The sequence below is a fragment of the Cyanidioschyzon merolae genome, chromosome 9 (assembly GCF_000091205.1).
Source record: "Cyanidioschyzon merolae strain 10D DNA, chromosome 9, complete genome".
In the NCBI taxonomy this organism is placed as follows: domain Eukaryota; phylum Rhodophyta; class Bangiophyceae; order Cyanidiales; family Cyanidiaceae; genus Cyanidioschyzon; species Cyanidioschyzon merolae.
This window is the reverse complement of record NC_010135.1, coordinates 598,819-614,705: the sequence shown is the minus strand read 5'-3', so window position 1 is coordinate 614,705 and position 15,887 is coordinate 598,819. Positions and strand designations below refer to the sequence as shown.

The window sequence follows — 15,887 nt, the reverse complement described above, 5'->3', positions numbered from 1 at the left end:
CCGGTCGCGCTGGCAGAGCGTTTCGGCTGCCGCTTGTGGGGCGACGCTCGTTGCGCGGCTTCCGGGTATCCAGCCAGCTGGACCAGTGTTCAGGCGGGACGAGACCTACGAACGACCTTTAACTGCTTTGCATACGCCAGTTCAGTGGCTGGGCTACGGTTGTGATCAGCAGAACGTTCAACTCGGGGATTCGCTTTGCTCGCGTTTCGCAGCGTCGGAAACGGTCAAGTAGATCGCATTGGGTGTTTCAAGAAACAGTGCAAGCGTAGTGCAGAGCAGGGCCTGATTTTTGTGCAACTAGACGAGGGACAGCTTGCTTTATAGCTGTAGCACGCGAGGACCTACGCGGGCACTGACGAACAAACGCAGGGGCAACTCGGCAGCGGTTACGTATTGGCAACAGGGGGAAGCGTCCACCAGTTTGGTGCCTAACGGCTGCGTTGACGTGTCAGGCTGCCCGCTATGGAACCCATTCGGCGGAGTCGAAGAATTCTTGGAAATATCTCCAATACAGTCCGACAAGATGTGAGTTCCAGTGTTGCCGGGAGCGAGGGCAGCAGCGCCCTCAGCGGCCGTGGTACGCTGGCAACGCACGCTGCCCAGGTGCCAGAGGCGCTCGCAGCAGCCGAGTGCGAATCGAGTGCCCTCTCAAACGAGATGCTCTTGCAAGCGCTGCTCCCGCGGCAGCTACCTGCATTCACCGGAGTGGTGAGACCTATCGACTACAGTTGCGTGCGGCACGTCGACTCCCCGGATCGGGAAAATCACCTGGCAGTCTCTTTTCTGGTCAACGACATCTATACGTACTATCGGCATTGCGAAATCAAATGGATGCCAAACCCGAATTACATGTCTTTACAGCGAGACATCAACGAGCGAATGCGAGCGATCCTCATCGATTGGCTTGTTGACGTGCACGAGCGCTTTCGCCTGGTTCCCGAAGTACTCTACCTGACGGTGAATATCATCGACCGATTTCTCAGCGAGTGCGCGGTCGCTCGGCAGAAACTGCAACTCGTCGGCGTTACCGCTATGCTCATCGCAAGCAAGTACGAGGAAATATACGCGCCCGAGGTACGTGACTTTGTCTACATTTCCGATCGTGCCTACGAACGTGAAGAAATCCTCCATATGGAGGCCGTCATGCTGAATGTTCTCAAATTCGATCTGACGATACCGTCTGCCCTCAAATTTCTCGAGCGCTGGCTCAAGGTCGCCGGCGCTTCTGAGCGTGAACAGTATTTTGCAAAGTTTTGCCTCGAACTGTGCCTCGTCGACTATCGGACGCTACGGCACGCCCCCAGTATGGTTGCCGCGTCATGCGCCCTGGTTTCCCGGCGGCTGATCGCGCAGCGTGAATGGGACGAAACCCTCTACGCCCACACCGGCTATCAGGAGAGCAACCTCGTCGACTGCATTGACCTGGTCACGGAGCTGCTGCAGAGCAGCAAGCGCTCCAGCCTCACAGCAGTACGTAGGCGCTACGTATCCAAACGATATCTCGGTGTCGCGAACCTGTTCTAAGTCGAGACCGCTGCGCTCCGCTGTGGCGCTCAGGCCTCCCGTCCAGACCTAAACTTCGTCTCTGTTGAAGAGTCAAAGCGTGCGCTCGCTGTCCACAGCGCCCACATAGCACCCTTCTTTGCTGTTGGTAGCAACGCAGCCCAGCTTTGCCACGAGCTGAGCATGCGAGCTCCAGTCGCGTGATCACGTCCCTGTTTGCCGCGAGCCTCGGTCGTGCAGCGCTGTTCTGCTGTGTCAACGTCGTCTTCACGATGCGTTACGGTGTTTTGTCTGGAAACGAACGAGGTCGTCGCCAGCGTCGTTCCAGGCACGTTGCGGCGCCCAGCTACCGCAGCTGAATGGTTAGCGTGCGTGCGTGCGTGCGTGCGTGCACTGGGATACACGGATGCACGGACGCATCTACAGCCACGTGTGCCTGATCATCTACGCCTATACCATCAAATACAACTGTACCCATACATACGCATCAATTCAAGAATCCAAACGTATCTACCGCCAAGCACACGACTTACGAGACACAGGCAGGCAGGCAGGCCAAAGTCGCCTCCGACTAAGCGCCCTGAGCAGCCGTCGAGGACGCAGCGGCGCTGCGGCGCGTGCGCTCACCGCTCTCCGAAATACCACCGCGCCCTGCAGATGCCATGACCTGCTCTGCTGTAGCAGAGTGCCCGTTGCTATGCTATCGTATTGCCTAGAGCCATATTTGGACGAGTTAAGCCGTTCTGTACGCAGTGGCAATGAACTCGCTGTCGTTTCGGTTATCGAGCAGTTGCGACTGCAGGCGCGGGCGCTGCTTGCTCGAACACCAGCCTCGCTGGCGGTGAGCTCTGAAGCAGCGGTCGCTGCTGGGCCAGCGGTAGGTGCTGAGACCTGCTCCAGACCACCGCTTCTCGTTTCGTCATCGATTGAAAACACAAGTCTACTGGAACTGGTGAGCAAGCGTCCACTGTGGCTGCTACGCGAGCACCGTGATCGAGACGGCCACACCGCGCTGCACTGGGCTGCGCTCGAGGGAAGGTGCCAGACCGCACAGCTCCTGCTCGACGCAGGCGCCGAGGTCGATGCACGCTCCCGTGGAGACGACCAGCGGGGCCAGACGCCACTCATGTGGGCGGCAGTTGGCGGACACGTTTCCGCTGCGCAGTTGCTGGTGGCTGCAGGCGCCGACCCGGTCGCCACGGACGCTCGGGGCTACGCACCCATCGTGCACGCTACCCAGTACGGCTTCCTGGACCTGGTGCACTGGTTCGCTGCGATCTACGATGCATCAAGAGCGGACTCCGATGAGGATTCGTCCAACGCTAGCGCGATAGCAAACGCTGGCTCAGGACGTGGCGCGCTTTCCTGGAAACAGCGTTCGCTGGACGCCATCCGAGACCGCGAGCAGCACACGCTGCTGCACTGGGCTGCGTACCGCGAACACCTCAACTTGGTGCAGTACCTGCTGGTGGTGCACGGGTCGGATCCGAACGCAGTGGATGCAAGTGGCATGACTCCATTACACAGAGCGCTGCAACGAAACAACTTTCGTATCACGCGAGCACTCATGCGGCGTGGTGCCTCGCCCGGAATTCGCAGCCGCACCGGTGTACTGCCCCATGAACTGGCTCGTGACCGTGGCCACGTGCGCCTTAGCGAATACGTGGAAGCGTGGCTGCGTCTAGGCCAAGAGCCAGACCTCTTCTCAGCAGTCGCAGCGCGAGCACTCACTCGTGACCTGCACTCGGAGCAGGCGTCGAGCCGCTCTGGCTGGCAACGACGTGTGCTGGCGCTGGGGCAGCGCCTCGTGACGCTGGCTAGTGAGCGCGTTCCTGCGTTACGTCCCTGGCTCCAGGGTCTACGTGAAATTGTGATCTACGGACGCTATGGGTTGTACCTGCACGGACTCGTTTATTTCTACTACTATCTAATGATCGCGTCGACGAGCGTCCTCTACAGATGGTTATGGCGCTACTACGGCGGGTTCCACTCGAGGAGCTTCTGGTTACTGAACCTCATGCTGGTGGTGAACGCGCTCGCTTCGGTCTCGACCACGTATAGGGATCCGGGGTCGCTGGCCAGCATCTCGCCACTGACGCTTGTCCGGGCGATACCGCCTTCGGAGCGGAAAGCAGGTGCGGTCGAGCAGTTAGCCACGCTGGTGCAGACACTCTCGCCCGGCAGCGACGCGTACGCCCGGGCGCTGGTGCTGGGCATGTTTGATATCCTTACAGAACCGAGGCTTATTGAGCGCTACTTTTGCTTTTCGTGTTTGAACGTCCGACCGCCGCGGGCGAAGCACTGTATTGTGCTGGATCAGTGCATCGCTCGCTACGATCACTACTGTCCATGGATGAATAATACCATTGGGGCGTCGAACCATCGAGCGTTTCTGGTGTGGCTCTGGTCGCTGCTATGGCTTGAGACTTCTTACACGTCCTTGTTGGTCCGTGCTGTGTTTTTCGATCCGGCCTATGCGTGGAGCGTGTACCAATTGGGGTTTGGCGGGCTTGTGCGGACAATGCCGCAGACGCTGCTCCTGCTGGTGTGTCATGTGGTGTTCCCTTTGCTGGTGTTTCCGCTGGCTGCGCAACAGGTTTACTTCTACTTTTGTGCCGACCTCACAACCAATGAGAGTGTGAACTACGAGCGTTACTCTTATCTGACGGATGCGCAGATTCGAGCAGCCGTACTCTCCCAGTGTGGATGGTGGACCCGCCACGGACTCTGTGGCTGCGTCTCCACCCTTAATCGTCTCGTTTCACGATGCCATGGACGTGCCGCGGCCCTGCTCCGTCGTAAAGTGAAGCGAGACGAGACCGCAGCAGACTCTGCGCTGCCGGTGTGAGTCATGGCCGGACGAGACGTCGTCGCCAGGTGTACCTTTTCGTTGACGAGTCTGTGCACCAGTTGCTCGGCACCGTGGCTGGGTCGCTAGTGCGACCCCGACGTTTCGTGCTGTAACCCAGCGTCACGCAGTGCGCAAAGAGAGGATCGTGCGGGATACGGGGCGCCTGTCGCTTGCACTGGATGCGTCCTGGTGCACATCTATGAAGCTCAGAGGCAGCTAGCGACGAAACCGGTGCCGCACCTGGTTCGAATTTTTACCAGCAACATGTTCATTATGGTCGAATGCATGCCAGTAGGGAGAGCCATTTGGCCACCAATCTCTATTACGGAGCGTATGGCGTCTGCTAGTAGCGAGCATTTGCGAACGAGCATTGGCTGAACGAGCCGGCCCCGGTGGACGAGCGTTACGCAGCCTAGTCCGGTACCTGAGCGCCGACAATAGTTCCCTATCGCTTACGAACGGGTCAAGCCGAATGTTGCGACAGTAGCTACGCGGCTTTTTCAATATGCAACGGAAGCGACTCGGAGCTGGCTCTACTTCCGCCAAACCAAATCGCATCCTCCGTGAAGCGTGCACATATGGTGACGTCCCGAACACTACATTGCCTGCCGAACCTGCTAGCCGATACCCCGTCAACTGCGCTGTGTGTGAGCAAGCGCGTAACGCCTCCAAGTGCGTCTCCCGTCGCAACGCCTGTTCGAGCAGAGGTCCAGGGTCGGTGGGGTTCCGGCGCTCCCGAACGGCTGCAGGGCGGCGCTTCTCGGCCACTTGACTCGAATCGATACGTTTGTCCCTATGGACGGCACGCGTCTTCAGGCGCTCCTTGGCCGATCCATCGCTTGCACGTTGCACCATGGAAGCCAGTGCCAAGTCGTATGCAGTGCGCGAGCGAGAAACCCGAAGCCACCGTCCTATGCACACGACGCATACGCCGTGTCGGTCGGAGGTTCACGTCCCTCACGCCGCTCCTGTGTTTCGTGCACTTTGTTTACACGTGACGGTTTGCGTTTTCGAGTGCTGCCTTGTGTTTTTCAGCACAAGGCTCGTGCCCAAGACGCCGTGAACAAGGCCGCGCGCAAACCACAGAGCAACGCTAGTCGTTCCGACTCACCTGCTGTAGGGCAACTTCAATATCGGGCAACAACGTCTGCAGCGATCGAAACTGCTTCATCGTTAAAGAAATACCCTTGCGTCCAGGCAGCTCCTCTCCGGTTTTGGCGTCGCGATAGTACTCTCGAATGTCGACGAGTACCTGGCCGCGGTACTTGCGCACCATGACCCGACGTAAGCTCCGCGGATCGCCTAACCTCCAGTACGTCTCTCCTTCGGGTGTCTGGAACGGCCCGAGTGCAGCCCCTGAATCCACTTGTTCTGTGCTCGTATGGAGTTCCTCGTTGTCCTGCATTACCGGACACCCGCGGGGAGCGCAGCGTCTGCTTCAGCTGCGGTGTCCACGAAGCGCGCCATGCATCCATGCGAATGCGTGTGCGTCAATTCATGCATGCGAGATGTCACGCTGCGGGGGCGCTCGCCGTCACACGGCCTCGGCAACGAAGCGCGCGCGAAATCGGCGTGTGTGCATGGATGCGTGCATGTGTGCGTATGTGCCTCGCCCCGGTATCGCGCTCGGATCCCGCGCTGCAGCCTCAACAAGGACACGTGTCCAGGGCGTGGACGCTCAAGTCGACGCTCGCATGGCTGGCGCACCAGCGAAGGCATCCTGCGTCCAGCGATATTCGCTGAACAAAGTGTTCATTAGAGTGGTACGTGCCTGAGACGGGCTGCGTGCTCGCGATGTTGCTGAGTCAGGTCTTTATTCGCTGACATAAATTTGGACAGGCAGTGGAAGAACGAGGAAGCGTCTGCAGATGATGTGCGAATGGCGTCGTGCTACCGGGCGGCGCTCGCGTGTGCGGATACGTCTCGTTCGATTGGGTGCTCCTGTGCTATGAGACGTTGCGCCTATGGTCTGCGACGGCAACGCCCCGCCGACAACCACGTGCAGCACATGCAGTGCAAATGCATCCTATTGTCCTGGGTACACAGCAAGGCGCAACCACGGGGGAGCTTGTCGATCTGATGCGTCCACCACCGCGCAGGAGAAAGAAGGCCCTGGAGTGCGGTTGCAACTGCGCCAGGATGAATTGGGACGAGGCCCTCGGGCGCCCAGCTACGATTTCATTGAGAGCATCCTCTTATTTTTGACATACGCATCGAGGCGAACTACCTGCCAATGCCGACTCGTGAGCTCGAGGCCCTTGGATCCCAGCAGCGTGGGGCACCTGCCGAGCGCATTGAGCGTGAGCCCGAATCGTGTCAAAACCGTGTCGAAATCTGTGCTGTAGCAATGAACCCATTGCTCCCGGGCACTCGTGCGCATGGTTTACAGCATCAACAGCGTAAAAATTGTCAACCGTCGAAATTCGGATACAGAGCAGAAAGGCACAGAAAACGGCTCCGAGGAGAACGCGCATCGCCATCGCCGCCGGCCGCCGGCCGCGGACGCGTTCCCCGCACCAAGTGCTCTGCGATCCGGTGCTGCGGGGCAGCCTTGCGCGCCATTGTACACAGACACGCGATGGAGGGCATCGCTACAAGTGCCCGGGCGCCAGCATCCGGATATCCGCGGAAGCGTTGCCAAGGGCGGCGTACCATTGTGCTGCACAACGACCGATCGCCTGGTACCGACGACCGGAACGGCTGTTGCGCATTGCCGTCTACGGGCGGGCGTGCGTGCATAGTCTTTCTCTTCGGTGGTTATCAGCATAGCGCTGCTCTACCCGATTCTGAAAACTAAGCGCAGTGCAATCCATAAACACCGCCGCTGCCGCAAACGCATCCGCATCCGCGGGACGTGTGCACATCGCGCTGGAGGCGCGGTGCTGCTCACCGTCACCGCAGCGTTGGATCGCTTTCGACGGGCGGACGACGAGAAACAATTCACCATAGTGATGATGGGTTCTCTTTTGTAGCATGATCTATTGCAAAAAAACGCTTGACTGTTCCTGGTCATATACAAACACAATGGCGGTGCAAACACGCATCTAGATATCACGAGTCGCGCGTGTGCTCTCTGCAGCACACACGCGCCACTGGAATCATCCTGTATACGCGTGTGCGCTGCGCTCCCTGAAAAAGAACGCTGTCCGAGTGACGGCTATCAGTTTGGCGTTACCGCCGACGCGGATCAGTCTTGCATCCTGCCTGCCATGTATTTCTTGATCAGCGTCTCGGGCAGAATCGGTCCCTTACTACCATACGGATAGATAACTGGCTGAACTGGTGGATCTCGCTCCAGTTCTTTCAGGGCAGGGTCGAACAGCTCCCATGCGCGCGATATCTGGGCGTCGCTGATGAAGAGTGTGCGGTCGCCCACAATGGCGTCCGAAATGAGCCGCTCGTAGGCGTCCGGCATGTCCTGGGCTTCCGCACTGAAGCTCTCGTTGTAGACCAAGTCGAGCTTGGTTTGGACAACGCGTCCCTCCAGATCGGGAGTTTTGGTGATAAAGCTCAGCTCGACCGCGGGACGCGGCTGGATTTCAATGTAAAACGTGTTGCGCTTGTCACGCAGTTCCTCCGGTATAAACGTATGATTCGGTGTCTCGTGGAACGCGACCTTCACGTAAACCTTCCGCTCGTCGAGCGCTTTCCCAGCGAGCATAACAAAAGGGACACCTCGCCAGCGTTCGTTATCGATCTGGACAACACACGCTGCGAACGTGGCGGTGCACGAGTCTTTCGGCACGCCTCGCTCCGACCGATATCGATCGTACTGGCCGATGATAAAATCCTTCGCATGCAACGGTTTGATGTCGTACAGTAGCCGGAGTTTTGCCTCGTTGATATCGGCAGCGTGCGGCGACGCCGGCGGATCCATCGCAATAATGCTGAGGACCTGCAGCAAATGGTTTTGGAGGATATCTCGAATGATGCCGTATGCGTCGAAGTAGCCGGCGCGACCCTCGACCCCGAAATCCTCCTTGAACACCACTTGCACGGATTCAATGCAGTGGCGATTCCAGAGTGCATCAAAAACAAAGTTCCCAAGTCGAAGTGTCGTCAGGTTCGCAACCAGTGGCTTGCCCACGTAATGATCAATGCGGTAAAGTGCCTCCTCCGGAAAGCATTCTGCGACTAGGTCACGTAGCGCCATGTAGGACTCTGAGTCTCGCCCAAATGGTTTCTCGACAATGACTCGGGTCCAGGCGCCAAGCTCCTCGGGTGCCATGGCGCCGCGACTGATACTGCGCAGCGTTTCCGCGAATACCGACGGCGGGATCGCCAGGTAAAACAGACGCCCGGGCGCGCGTCGTGCCCCCCGAGTTGCTGTGTCGCTTTGGTTCATACGCGGCTCGATGTCTTCGGAAAGCCAGCGATCAAAATTCAACCAGTCTTCCAGAGAGCCATACTGCCCAGAGAAGTAGAAGCAGCGTTCGAGAAAGGCCCTCGTCTTCGCCTCACAGCACTCGCGATCTCCGACGCGACAGACTAGATTCGAGCTCACTGAACTTCGAAACTCTTCTACGGAGAGCTTTGAGCGGGCATATCCGACGACTGCGAAACTGAGCGGCAGCAGGTTGTGGTAGAAGAGCGAGAACAAGGCCGGCAGCGTCTTCTTGCGGGCCAGATCTCCTGATGCACCGACCACAACGACCACGACCGGGAACTCCTTACAGTCTTCTACAACCTGAAGCTCAGAGTCCAACAGCGACAGGTTCGGGTTCGACACAAGCGACAGCGCTGACGACGCGGACGCGACCCGTGTCAGACCCCGGGATGCTCGTTCGTATCCACGACTGCTGTTGGACAGGCTCCGCCTTGGTGAACACGAGTTTGACGGGTCGATATGGCTCCCGTCATCTCCGACCACCGGTATTTCCGTACGTTCCCTCAAACTCATAAGCCGTGACGAAGTTGGCAGTGACGACATGGATACCGTACCTCAAGAATCGTCACACCGAGGACACGAACAGAGGCCGTTAAGCGCTGCGGATGATGCTGCAGCCGCTGCAGCCGCTGTATTGTGTGCGCGCAGCGCCTTTGTGGAGGCGAATGGGCGTATGTTTCTTTTCACACTTTTCTTTGCTCACTTTTTTTTACAGTGCGCAGCGAAGTATCCATAAAACCCCCTCCCTCCAAGTTAGATTACCTATACTTCTTCTCGGATATTCTGGTCGTTTCATACGTCCTATTGTGTGTGCCTTGTACCTGCCCCTCCGTATCCGCCTTTGCGCCTTAAATGCTGGAGCAGATAGTTCATAGAGCTAGAACAGCTTTTCTATACCTCAGAGGGCGTCGGCTCGAGACGTGCTTCACCCGACGTAGAATCGGGTCTCGTCGTCAGTTCGTGCTCGGACAGTCTGCGGATGGAGGCTTGCCTTCGCTGCACGACACGCTGGAGAAACTTGGTTGTTAGGATGAATTCTGGGAGCTGCCTCTCTCCTTCCTGGTCATGCATGGAGCGCGTTGTTGTCGGTTGGCAATGCGGGTTTGTGCTTGAAACCCACCACAGTGGGTAGACGCAGAGAGCACTGGACCCGTATGCGCATCCGATTCGTTGGACCTTCCGCCTAGAAGGTAGCATTTGCGTTTGTTCGCCATTAATGAGCGCTGAGGCTCCGTTAGCGGACCACCAGTTGCCAGTGCTACACTCAGAGTGAGTGTCCGGCCTTCGACTATCATGGTGATGCCCAGCTGCTGCTGTCCTCCAAGGAGCTCGCTGCGCTCCTGCTTCCAGTGCGGGCACTGTAGGCCTAAATGTGTCAGCGTCTCGGGGGCTCTCGTCTCCACAGCAGGGACAGTGTGACTCCCAGTGCGATTCCAGTATTCCTATACGGCTTAGAGCCGGTGCTGGTAGCCAGAAGCCACCAACGCGGATTTTGGCGAGCCACTGGGTACCTCGAGCAAGTCCGGGGAATTCCAGCGCCTCCAACCAGTACTTGCATGTGTATAATAGGTTCTATTTCCGGTATAGAGTCAAGCCGGCGTTACTCGCGCGACTGGTACCGTGTCTACTTTCCCATATTGGCGTTTGGACCGTTCGCTTCAGGCGTCTGAAGTCTTCTACATTCCTGGGGAACGATTCGAGCGCATTTTCGCCTAAGAGGCGCTTCAGCCAAATATGCGTTGGTTTCATCCAAGTGATCTTGCGGTGCGTTGGGGTTTGCATGAAACTCCGACTGAACCAGGTGCGCTTGGTGGACCCTTTTGGCCCATATACGTGCCCGGCAGCCTGCTGCTATCGCTTCTATCGAGGGTATTTGGAGTTCAAGTCCGAGTGCCAGCGCGGTGGTTGCTCTGCTCTGCACTGAGCATCAAACAACGACAACGAGTCGCATTGCCCTGTTGGCGGCTGTCTGCGGACGCGAGGCATTTGTGTGGTTCATGCCGCATCACTCAGCACCCCAGGTCGCAGGCTGGATGATACACATCCTTCGTGCCCTGGTACGAATTGCTATGCAGATAGAGGGGTCGGATGGGAATGGACGTGCGATCGCTGTACGTCTATGCATCTTGGCGATCATCTCGTCGACGTGTGCCTTTTCGTCGAGCGTCGGCGTTAGACCGACCCCCAGGTAGCGATAGTTTTCCACGATCGGAATTTCCTGATTCTGCAACCGCCACGAGCGATTGCGAATGCGCTGCGAGTCTCCATGGATGGCCATGACGCCGCACTTCGATGCTCCTACGTTCATCTCCCAGCGATCGACCCAGGTGCTGACTTGTTGCATGCTAGCCGCAAGCGTTTCCGGGGCGGGTGCCAACAGCACGACATCGTCCGCAAGTAGAAGGCCTGCGAGGCGGTTCCTATGTGAGGGCTCCTCATCGGGCATCTCCCCAGTCTATCCACGGCACCTCAAGCCCGTATTGTCTGCAGTTTTTCAGCGGATCGTTGATGAAGATGTTGAAAAGGAGCGGGGATGCGCGCTCGCCCTTTTGTAGTCCACGGCGTATTCTTATACAAGGGGTTCTTGAGCTGTCGCCCAGTCGGATGCGCATCCACGAGTCTGCATAGAGCGCACGGAAGAACGCTAAGCACTTTCTGGAGACTCCGGCTCGTTCCATCTTCAAAAAGAGAGCATCATGCGGGACCGTGTCAAAGACCTTTCGGAAGTCGGTGAAGCATACGTAAGTTGGTTGTCGGTCACGAATAAAGCGACGTTGCGCCACTTCAATGAGGGTCAGGGCATGGTTCATGCACTCATCGCGGCTCCGGAATCCAGCCTGTTCTGGGGCGAAGAACTTGCGTTCCTCGAGGCGCCTCTGGATCCGGTTCGTGAGCATGGCGCAAAGTAGATTCATGATTGACAGGATGAGGCGAATAGTCCGGTAGATGTTCATGTCTTTGTGTGTGTGGGAGTCCTTTTTGAGGATCGGTGCGACCTCGACAGTCCTCCATATATCAGGGATGTACGCTTCTTCGAACATACGTTGAATGAGCTCCACAAGGCGTTTGCCTAAGATTGTGTCAGGTTCATCTGGTATCGATGGTGTCCCTGTTGTCTCGTCTTTTGGGGTCACCAGTTTCATCCACTCCGCAGGGATACCGTCAATGCCAGGTGTTTTGCGGTTGCTTGAGCATAGCAGGGCCCGAACAGATTCAGGCCAGAAGATTGGGTCGTTCCATTCCGGTACCGGGTCGAGGCGCGGTAGTTGTGCAGCATATTGGTGCCAATAGATTCGGTTTCGGCAGTGCCCAGTTGCGTCTTCATGCAGCTCTGTGCCGTGGTCCGTCCAGGCCTCATTCACTGAGGCACGCTCCGTCCTCAGCGCTTCCTTATAAACGATTGGTGTGAGCCCCAGGCACTTTTTTGGTGGGTCCAGTCTCGATCGAATGGAGCGCCAGGTCTCATCTTCGTTGGTGCTCTCGAGCATAAATTCCGTCAGGGAGTCGATTTTGCGGTTTCGATCCTCTCGTTTGTCTTCTCTGGAAAGTTTCTTCTTTCTTTTGATAGCGTCCTCATGTTGTGCCTGTAGCGCCGGTAGCGCTGCCTTCGCTTCCTTGTCTCCGGCGTTGGTGCGTATGTCGGTGCGGTTGAGGATCTTGTTGAGTCGGTAGCATTCAACAATCCGAGTTTTGGTACGTCGTTTGAGGTACTGAGGTTTGAAACTGTTGCGATCTGGTGCAAGCAGTCCCAGTTCTCTGGCAGTCTTCTGATTCCCATCTACAAACTCGCGTGCCAATTGGTCTAAAGATTTGCATGCACGGCATTTCGGATCTTCAGCGCTGTGAGCAGGTGACTGGGTTTGGTGACGGTTTTCTTGAGTTCCCGCTGGGGTGCTCTTTCCGGGGAATAAGTTGTGATGGGCTCGTTCGGGAGTTCTTTTTTCTATTCATCTATTTTTTCTCGTTGGCCTTCTTCTTCTTCGGGCTCTTTCCTGAGCTGCTCTCTCTGGATATTTTGCATCTAAGTGGATCATGAGGACTTTGTGCCTCCTTCTCCGTATCTGGTTGGGTCTCTTTTCCTATTGTACAGTCCTCTATTGGTGTCTCTTCTTCGTTAATGTACTGATAATTCGTTATCATTTCTCGGAAGGCTGCAAGTGACTTGTTGGTTAGTCTCCGGGCTTGGTCTTGGCGGCGCATGCAATGCATTGCAGCGCATGTTCTATAGGCGCCATTGCTGTCGCTTTCGGTAGGCTCGGCACATGCTAGGACGTATGAAACGACCAGAATATCAGAGAAGAAGTTTAGATGATGTAACTTGGGAGTAGGGGGTTGATGGATACGTCACCGCACACTGAAAAAAACACATAAAAAATGGTAAGAAAAGAAAAATGCGCGTAATCGGAGAATGCTGGCACAAGTAAACGTCTTGTCTATGAAAAAGAGAATCGCGCCCGGTGAGCGCAACTGGGGGATCAGGCAGGCGTGAGACGCGACACGTAAGCCGCTGTTGAAGGGAAACGTGATCCTGAGCAGGAGCGTGTTGCTCAGCTGTAAAAGTCGGATTTCCGTTGAGGTCGTAGCAAAGTATAGTTTTCAGTTCATTTCTGTTTCAACCCTCAAGTAAAAATACTCGAGTGTTTTTTCGCAGTATATAAGAGAAGCGTTTAAAGAGTATTCTTTTTAAAAAAACTAAAAAAGGAAAGTTATGTAGGAGCAAGTCGACAATCCTGGAGGCCCAGTGTCGCCGGCTACCAGAAAAAACAAAAAAAATTCCAAGTCCAGAAGAAACGGAAGAGAGAAAGAATCAAAACGGGAGAGGCCCTATGTCGAAGGCGACAAGAAAGACGGCTGTACGACGAGATGGTGGCGAAAAGCTTTCTTCTTGAACATATCCAGGATCCGTACAAGGAAAAGTTGCGAGAGGCCATTAGGAACCGTGTCGACTCGTACTCCAAGACCATCGTCAAGGCGTCGTCAGGACTGATGCATTCGGGGAGTGAGATGTATCACGACGTGAAGCACATGGAAACGGTCGAGATTCCGGACGAGTTCTTCGACATGATCTTTATTCGTCACCTCATGCTTGCTACAGAGGCAACGCGAAAGGAAAATGAGTGGGTTCACGCCCTCCACGAAAAACATCCCTTCTACAGCTTCAACGGTACTCGATACAGGGGTGACCGTCATATTTACATATACGGAACGATGAAGTACATCACGAACCTGAAGAACCATTCGACTATGAACCTCGAACGTTTCATGATACGCGCCGTGTTTGCACGTTACCCGTGCATCTCTCGCAAAGGAATATGGGCGATTATCAACGGCATCACGAACGATCGCAAGCATGAAGATGAGATCGATTTTGTCGACAAGAAGGCGCCAAACGAGAGCACGAATGAAGCTTCTGTAATCCGTGCGGTTGTACAAGAGCACTGTCCAGTCTTGGGAATGGCGAATCCAGCAGAAAAGGCATCAGATATGAAAAAAAAAGATGATAAAAGATGTTATCACATCATCCTGCTCTATTTCGTATTCCTGAATCGAGAACTCGAACGCAAGGCGGAGATGAAGCTGAGAGAGGAAAACATGAAGAGTGGGAGGGACGGAAGGCTCTCCTAATGGGTAAGCGCTTCAATGGCGTTCCGTTGTGCACCATCAAGTCACATTTTGTGACTATCAGCTCCAGAGTCCTCCAAGGCATCATAAAGGAGACCAGTCCCGAGTTCAATGTTAACAGGTAGGAGTTCTCCGGTGAAAACCGGGAGACGTACTGGAAGCATATCTTCGATTTCAAACGTCTCAAAGTGAGCAAACAAAAGTACTCACTGGGATGATCGAAACCGATGGAGTAGCCATGTGTGTACGCTATCGGCGCTTGAAGGCGGATCGTCCAGTTCCGCCCTCGGCTGCGCCCGTGACAAAGCATGAAGATGAGAAGGTGGCGGATCCTGCGATGCAGAAAGTGCACGGTGACGACTTTGCGGTAGGTGTGAACCCCGGAAACACAAATATCATAACCATCGCAGTACCCAAACGTGCGGAAGATGGTACTGCCGGCAACTTGCGTCAGAAAGACATGCGTCTGTTGAGGTTCTCGAGAGCAAGGTACTATCGAGAATCCGGTACAAGGAATGCAAGAAAGAAAACTGAGACATGGAATTCAGGAATGAAGGATCACCTGGAAGCCTTGAGCGAGGTGACGAGCCGCGGAGCGGACTTTGATGCTTTTCGGGAGTTCAGTGAAGTTCGTGCTGCTCACTGGGAGGCGCTGTGGAAAGAGTATACAAAGCCCCGGTGTGCTCGTTTGCGTATGAATCTATGCTGTGGGAGGCAGCGGGCGTTCGCGAACTTTTTCAGTCCGTTGAGTGCCCTCAAAGAGGATGAAAGTCAGAGGCTCGTAGTAGCATACGGAGCAGGGCGCTGGAAGACCCAAAACGGGTGTACACCAGCTCGAACTACGAGAACGTACATAGAGTGCGCACGGCGTTTTGTTACAATACCTGTAGATGAGTTCCGAACATCGTATACGCACCATGAACTGGGTTGTACACCCCAGAGGGTCGATATGGAAAAGTGCCAGCGGAGCCCTGAGGATATAGCAAAGTACGGACGGCTGACAGACGACCAAATGGAAAGGAGGGCGAAAATGCGAAGGCTACTTGAATCAGTAAGTACAATCAATGACAAGAAACTTATGGAGTTTGTGAACCGGGACTTTAACGCCGCCAGCAATATCAGGAGATGTGCAGTAATGGCAAAGAGAGCCCCGGAGTTGACACGAGTCAACTTTGTTGGACAACCTCTCAGGGCCGAATTGTACAAGGGGAAGCTGAAGCCATTCGTATGGGGCAGGTCGTTAAAGACCTTTAGGCGTCTGCATGTCGGCGGGAGATATTTCGTCTAGGTCGCGTCGGTCGCCGCTACTGTGCACCGGTTATGCAGCGTTTGATGCTTGGAAAGCGTTCGCGGCTGCTGCTGCTGCTGCTGCTGGTGGTGGTGGTGGTCAAGGGCGCAGTTTCGGATAGGCTTAGTGTGCTTTGGCATGGATGAGCTTGGTCTCGAGCCGACGCCCTCTCTGGTATGGCAACCCAGTTCTGTCTCCGTGCCACGACTGCAGAGGTGCTTTACGCGCTATTTTAA

The 15,887-nt window shown here is 55.8% G+C and overlaps 5 protein-coding genes across 5 annotated transcripts, besides 2 other annotated features; 2 read left to right on the top strand and 3 right to left on the bottom strand.

The window, feature by feature from the left end:
* Positions 1–462: 462 nt before the first annotated feature.
* On the top strand, positions 463–1,524 carry CYME_CMI227C (probable G2/mitotic-specific cyclin 1; the record flags this gene model as incomplete). Its single annotated transcript, XM_005536326.1, has 1 exon — positions 463–1,524. One exon carries the CDS (start codon positions 463–465, stop codon positions 1,522–1,524), a length of 1,062 nt encoding a protein of 353 aa, XP_005536383.1.
* Positions 808–2,085: a sequence feature (possible transcribed region).
* Positions 2,086–2,200: 115 nt separating this feature from the next.
* Positions 2,201–4,351, top strand: CYME_CMI226C (similar to ankyrin; the record flags this gene model as incomplete). Its single annotated transcript, XM_005536325.1, has 1 exon — positions 2,201–4,351. One exon carries the CDS (start codon positions 2,201–2,203, stop codon positions 4,349–4,351), a length of 2,151 nt encoding a protein of 716 aa, XP_005536382.1.
* A 1,096-nt stretch (positions 4,352–5,447) lies between these two features.
* On the bottom strand, positions 5,448–5,759 carry CYME_CMI225C (similar to RNA polymerase II transcriptional coactivator; the record flags this gene model as incomplete). Its single annotated transcript, XM_005536324.1, has 1 exon — positions 5,448–5,759. One exon carries the CDS (start codon positions 5,757–5,759, stop codon positions 5,448–5,450), a length of 312 nt encoding a protein of 103 aa, XP_005536381.1.
* A 1,782-nt stretch (positions 5,760–7,541) lies between these two features.
* CYME_CMI224C (glucose-6-phosphate 1-dehydrogenase) lies at positions 7,542–9,284 on the bottom strand (the record flags this gene model as incomplete). The annotated part of the gene is made up of 1 exon (XM_005536323.1): positions 7,542–9,284. One exon carries the CDS (start codon positions 9,282–9,284, stop codon positions 7,542–7,544), a length of 1,743 nt encoding a protein of 580 aa, XP_005536380.1.
* A 1,892-nt stretch (positions 9,285–11,176) lies between these two features.
* CYME_CMI223C (retroelement) lies at positions 11,177–12,229 on the bottom strand (the record flags this gene model as incomplete). Its single annotated transcript, XM_005536322.1, has 1 exon — positions 11,177–12,229. One exon carries the CDS (start codon positions 12,227–12,229, stop codon positions 11,177–11,179), a length of 1,053 nt encoding a protein of 350 aa, XP_005536379.1.
* Positions 12,230–12,490: 261 nt separating this feature from the next.
* Positions 12,491–15,568: a sequence feature (repetitive element).
* The last annotated feature ends 319 nt before the right edge of the window (positions 15,569–15,887 follow it).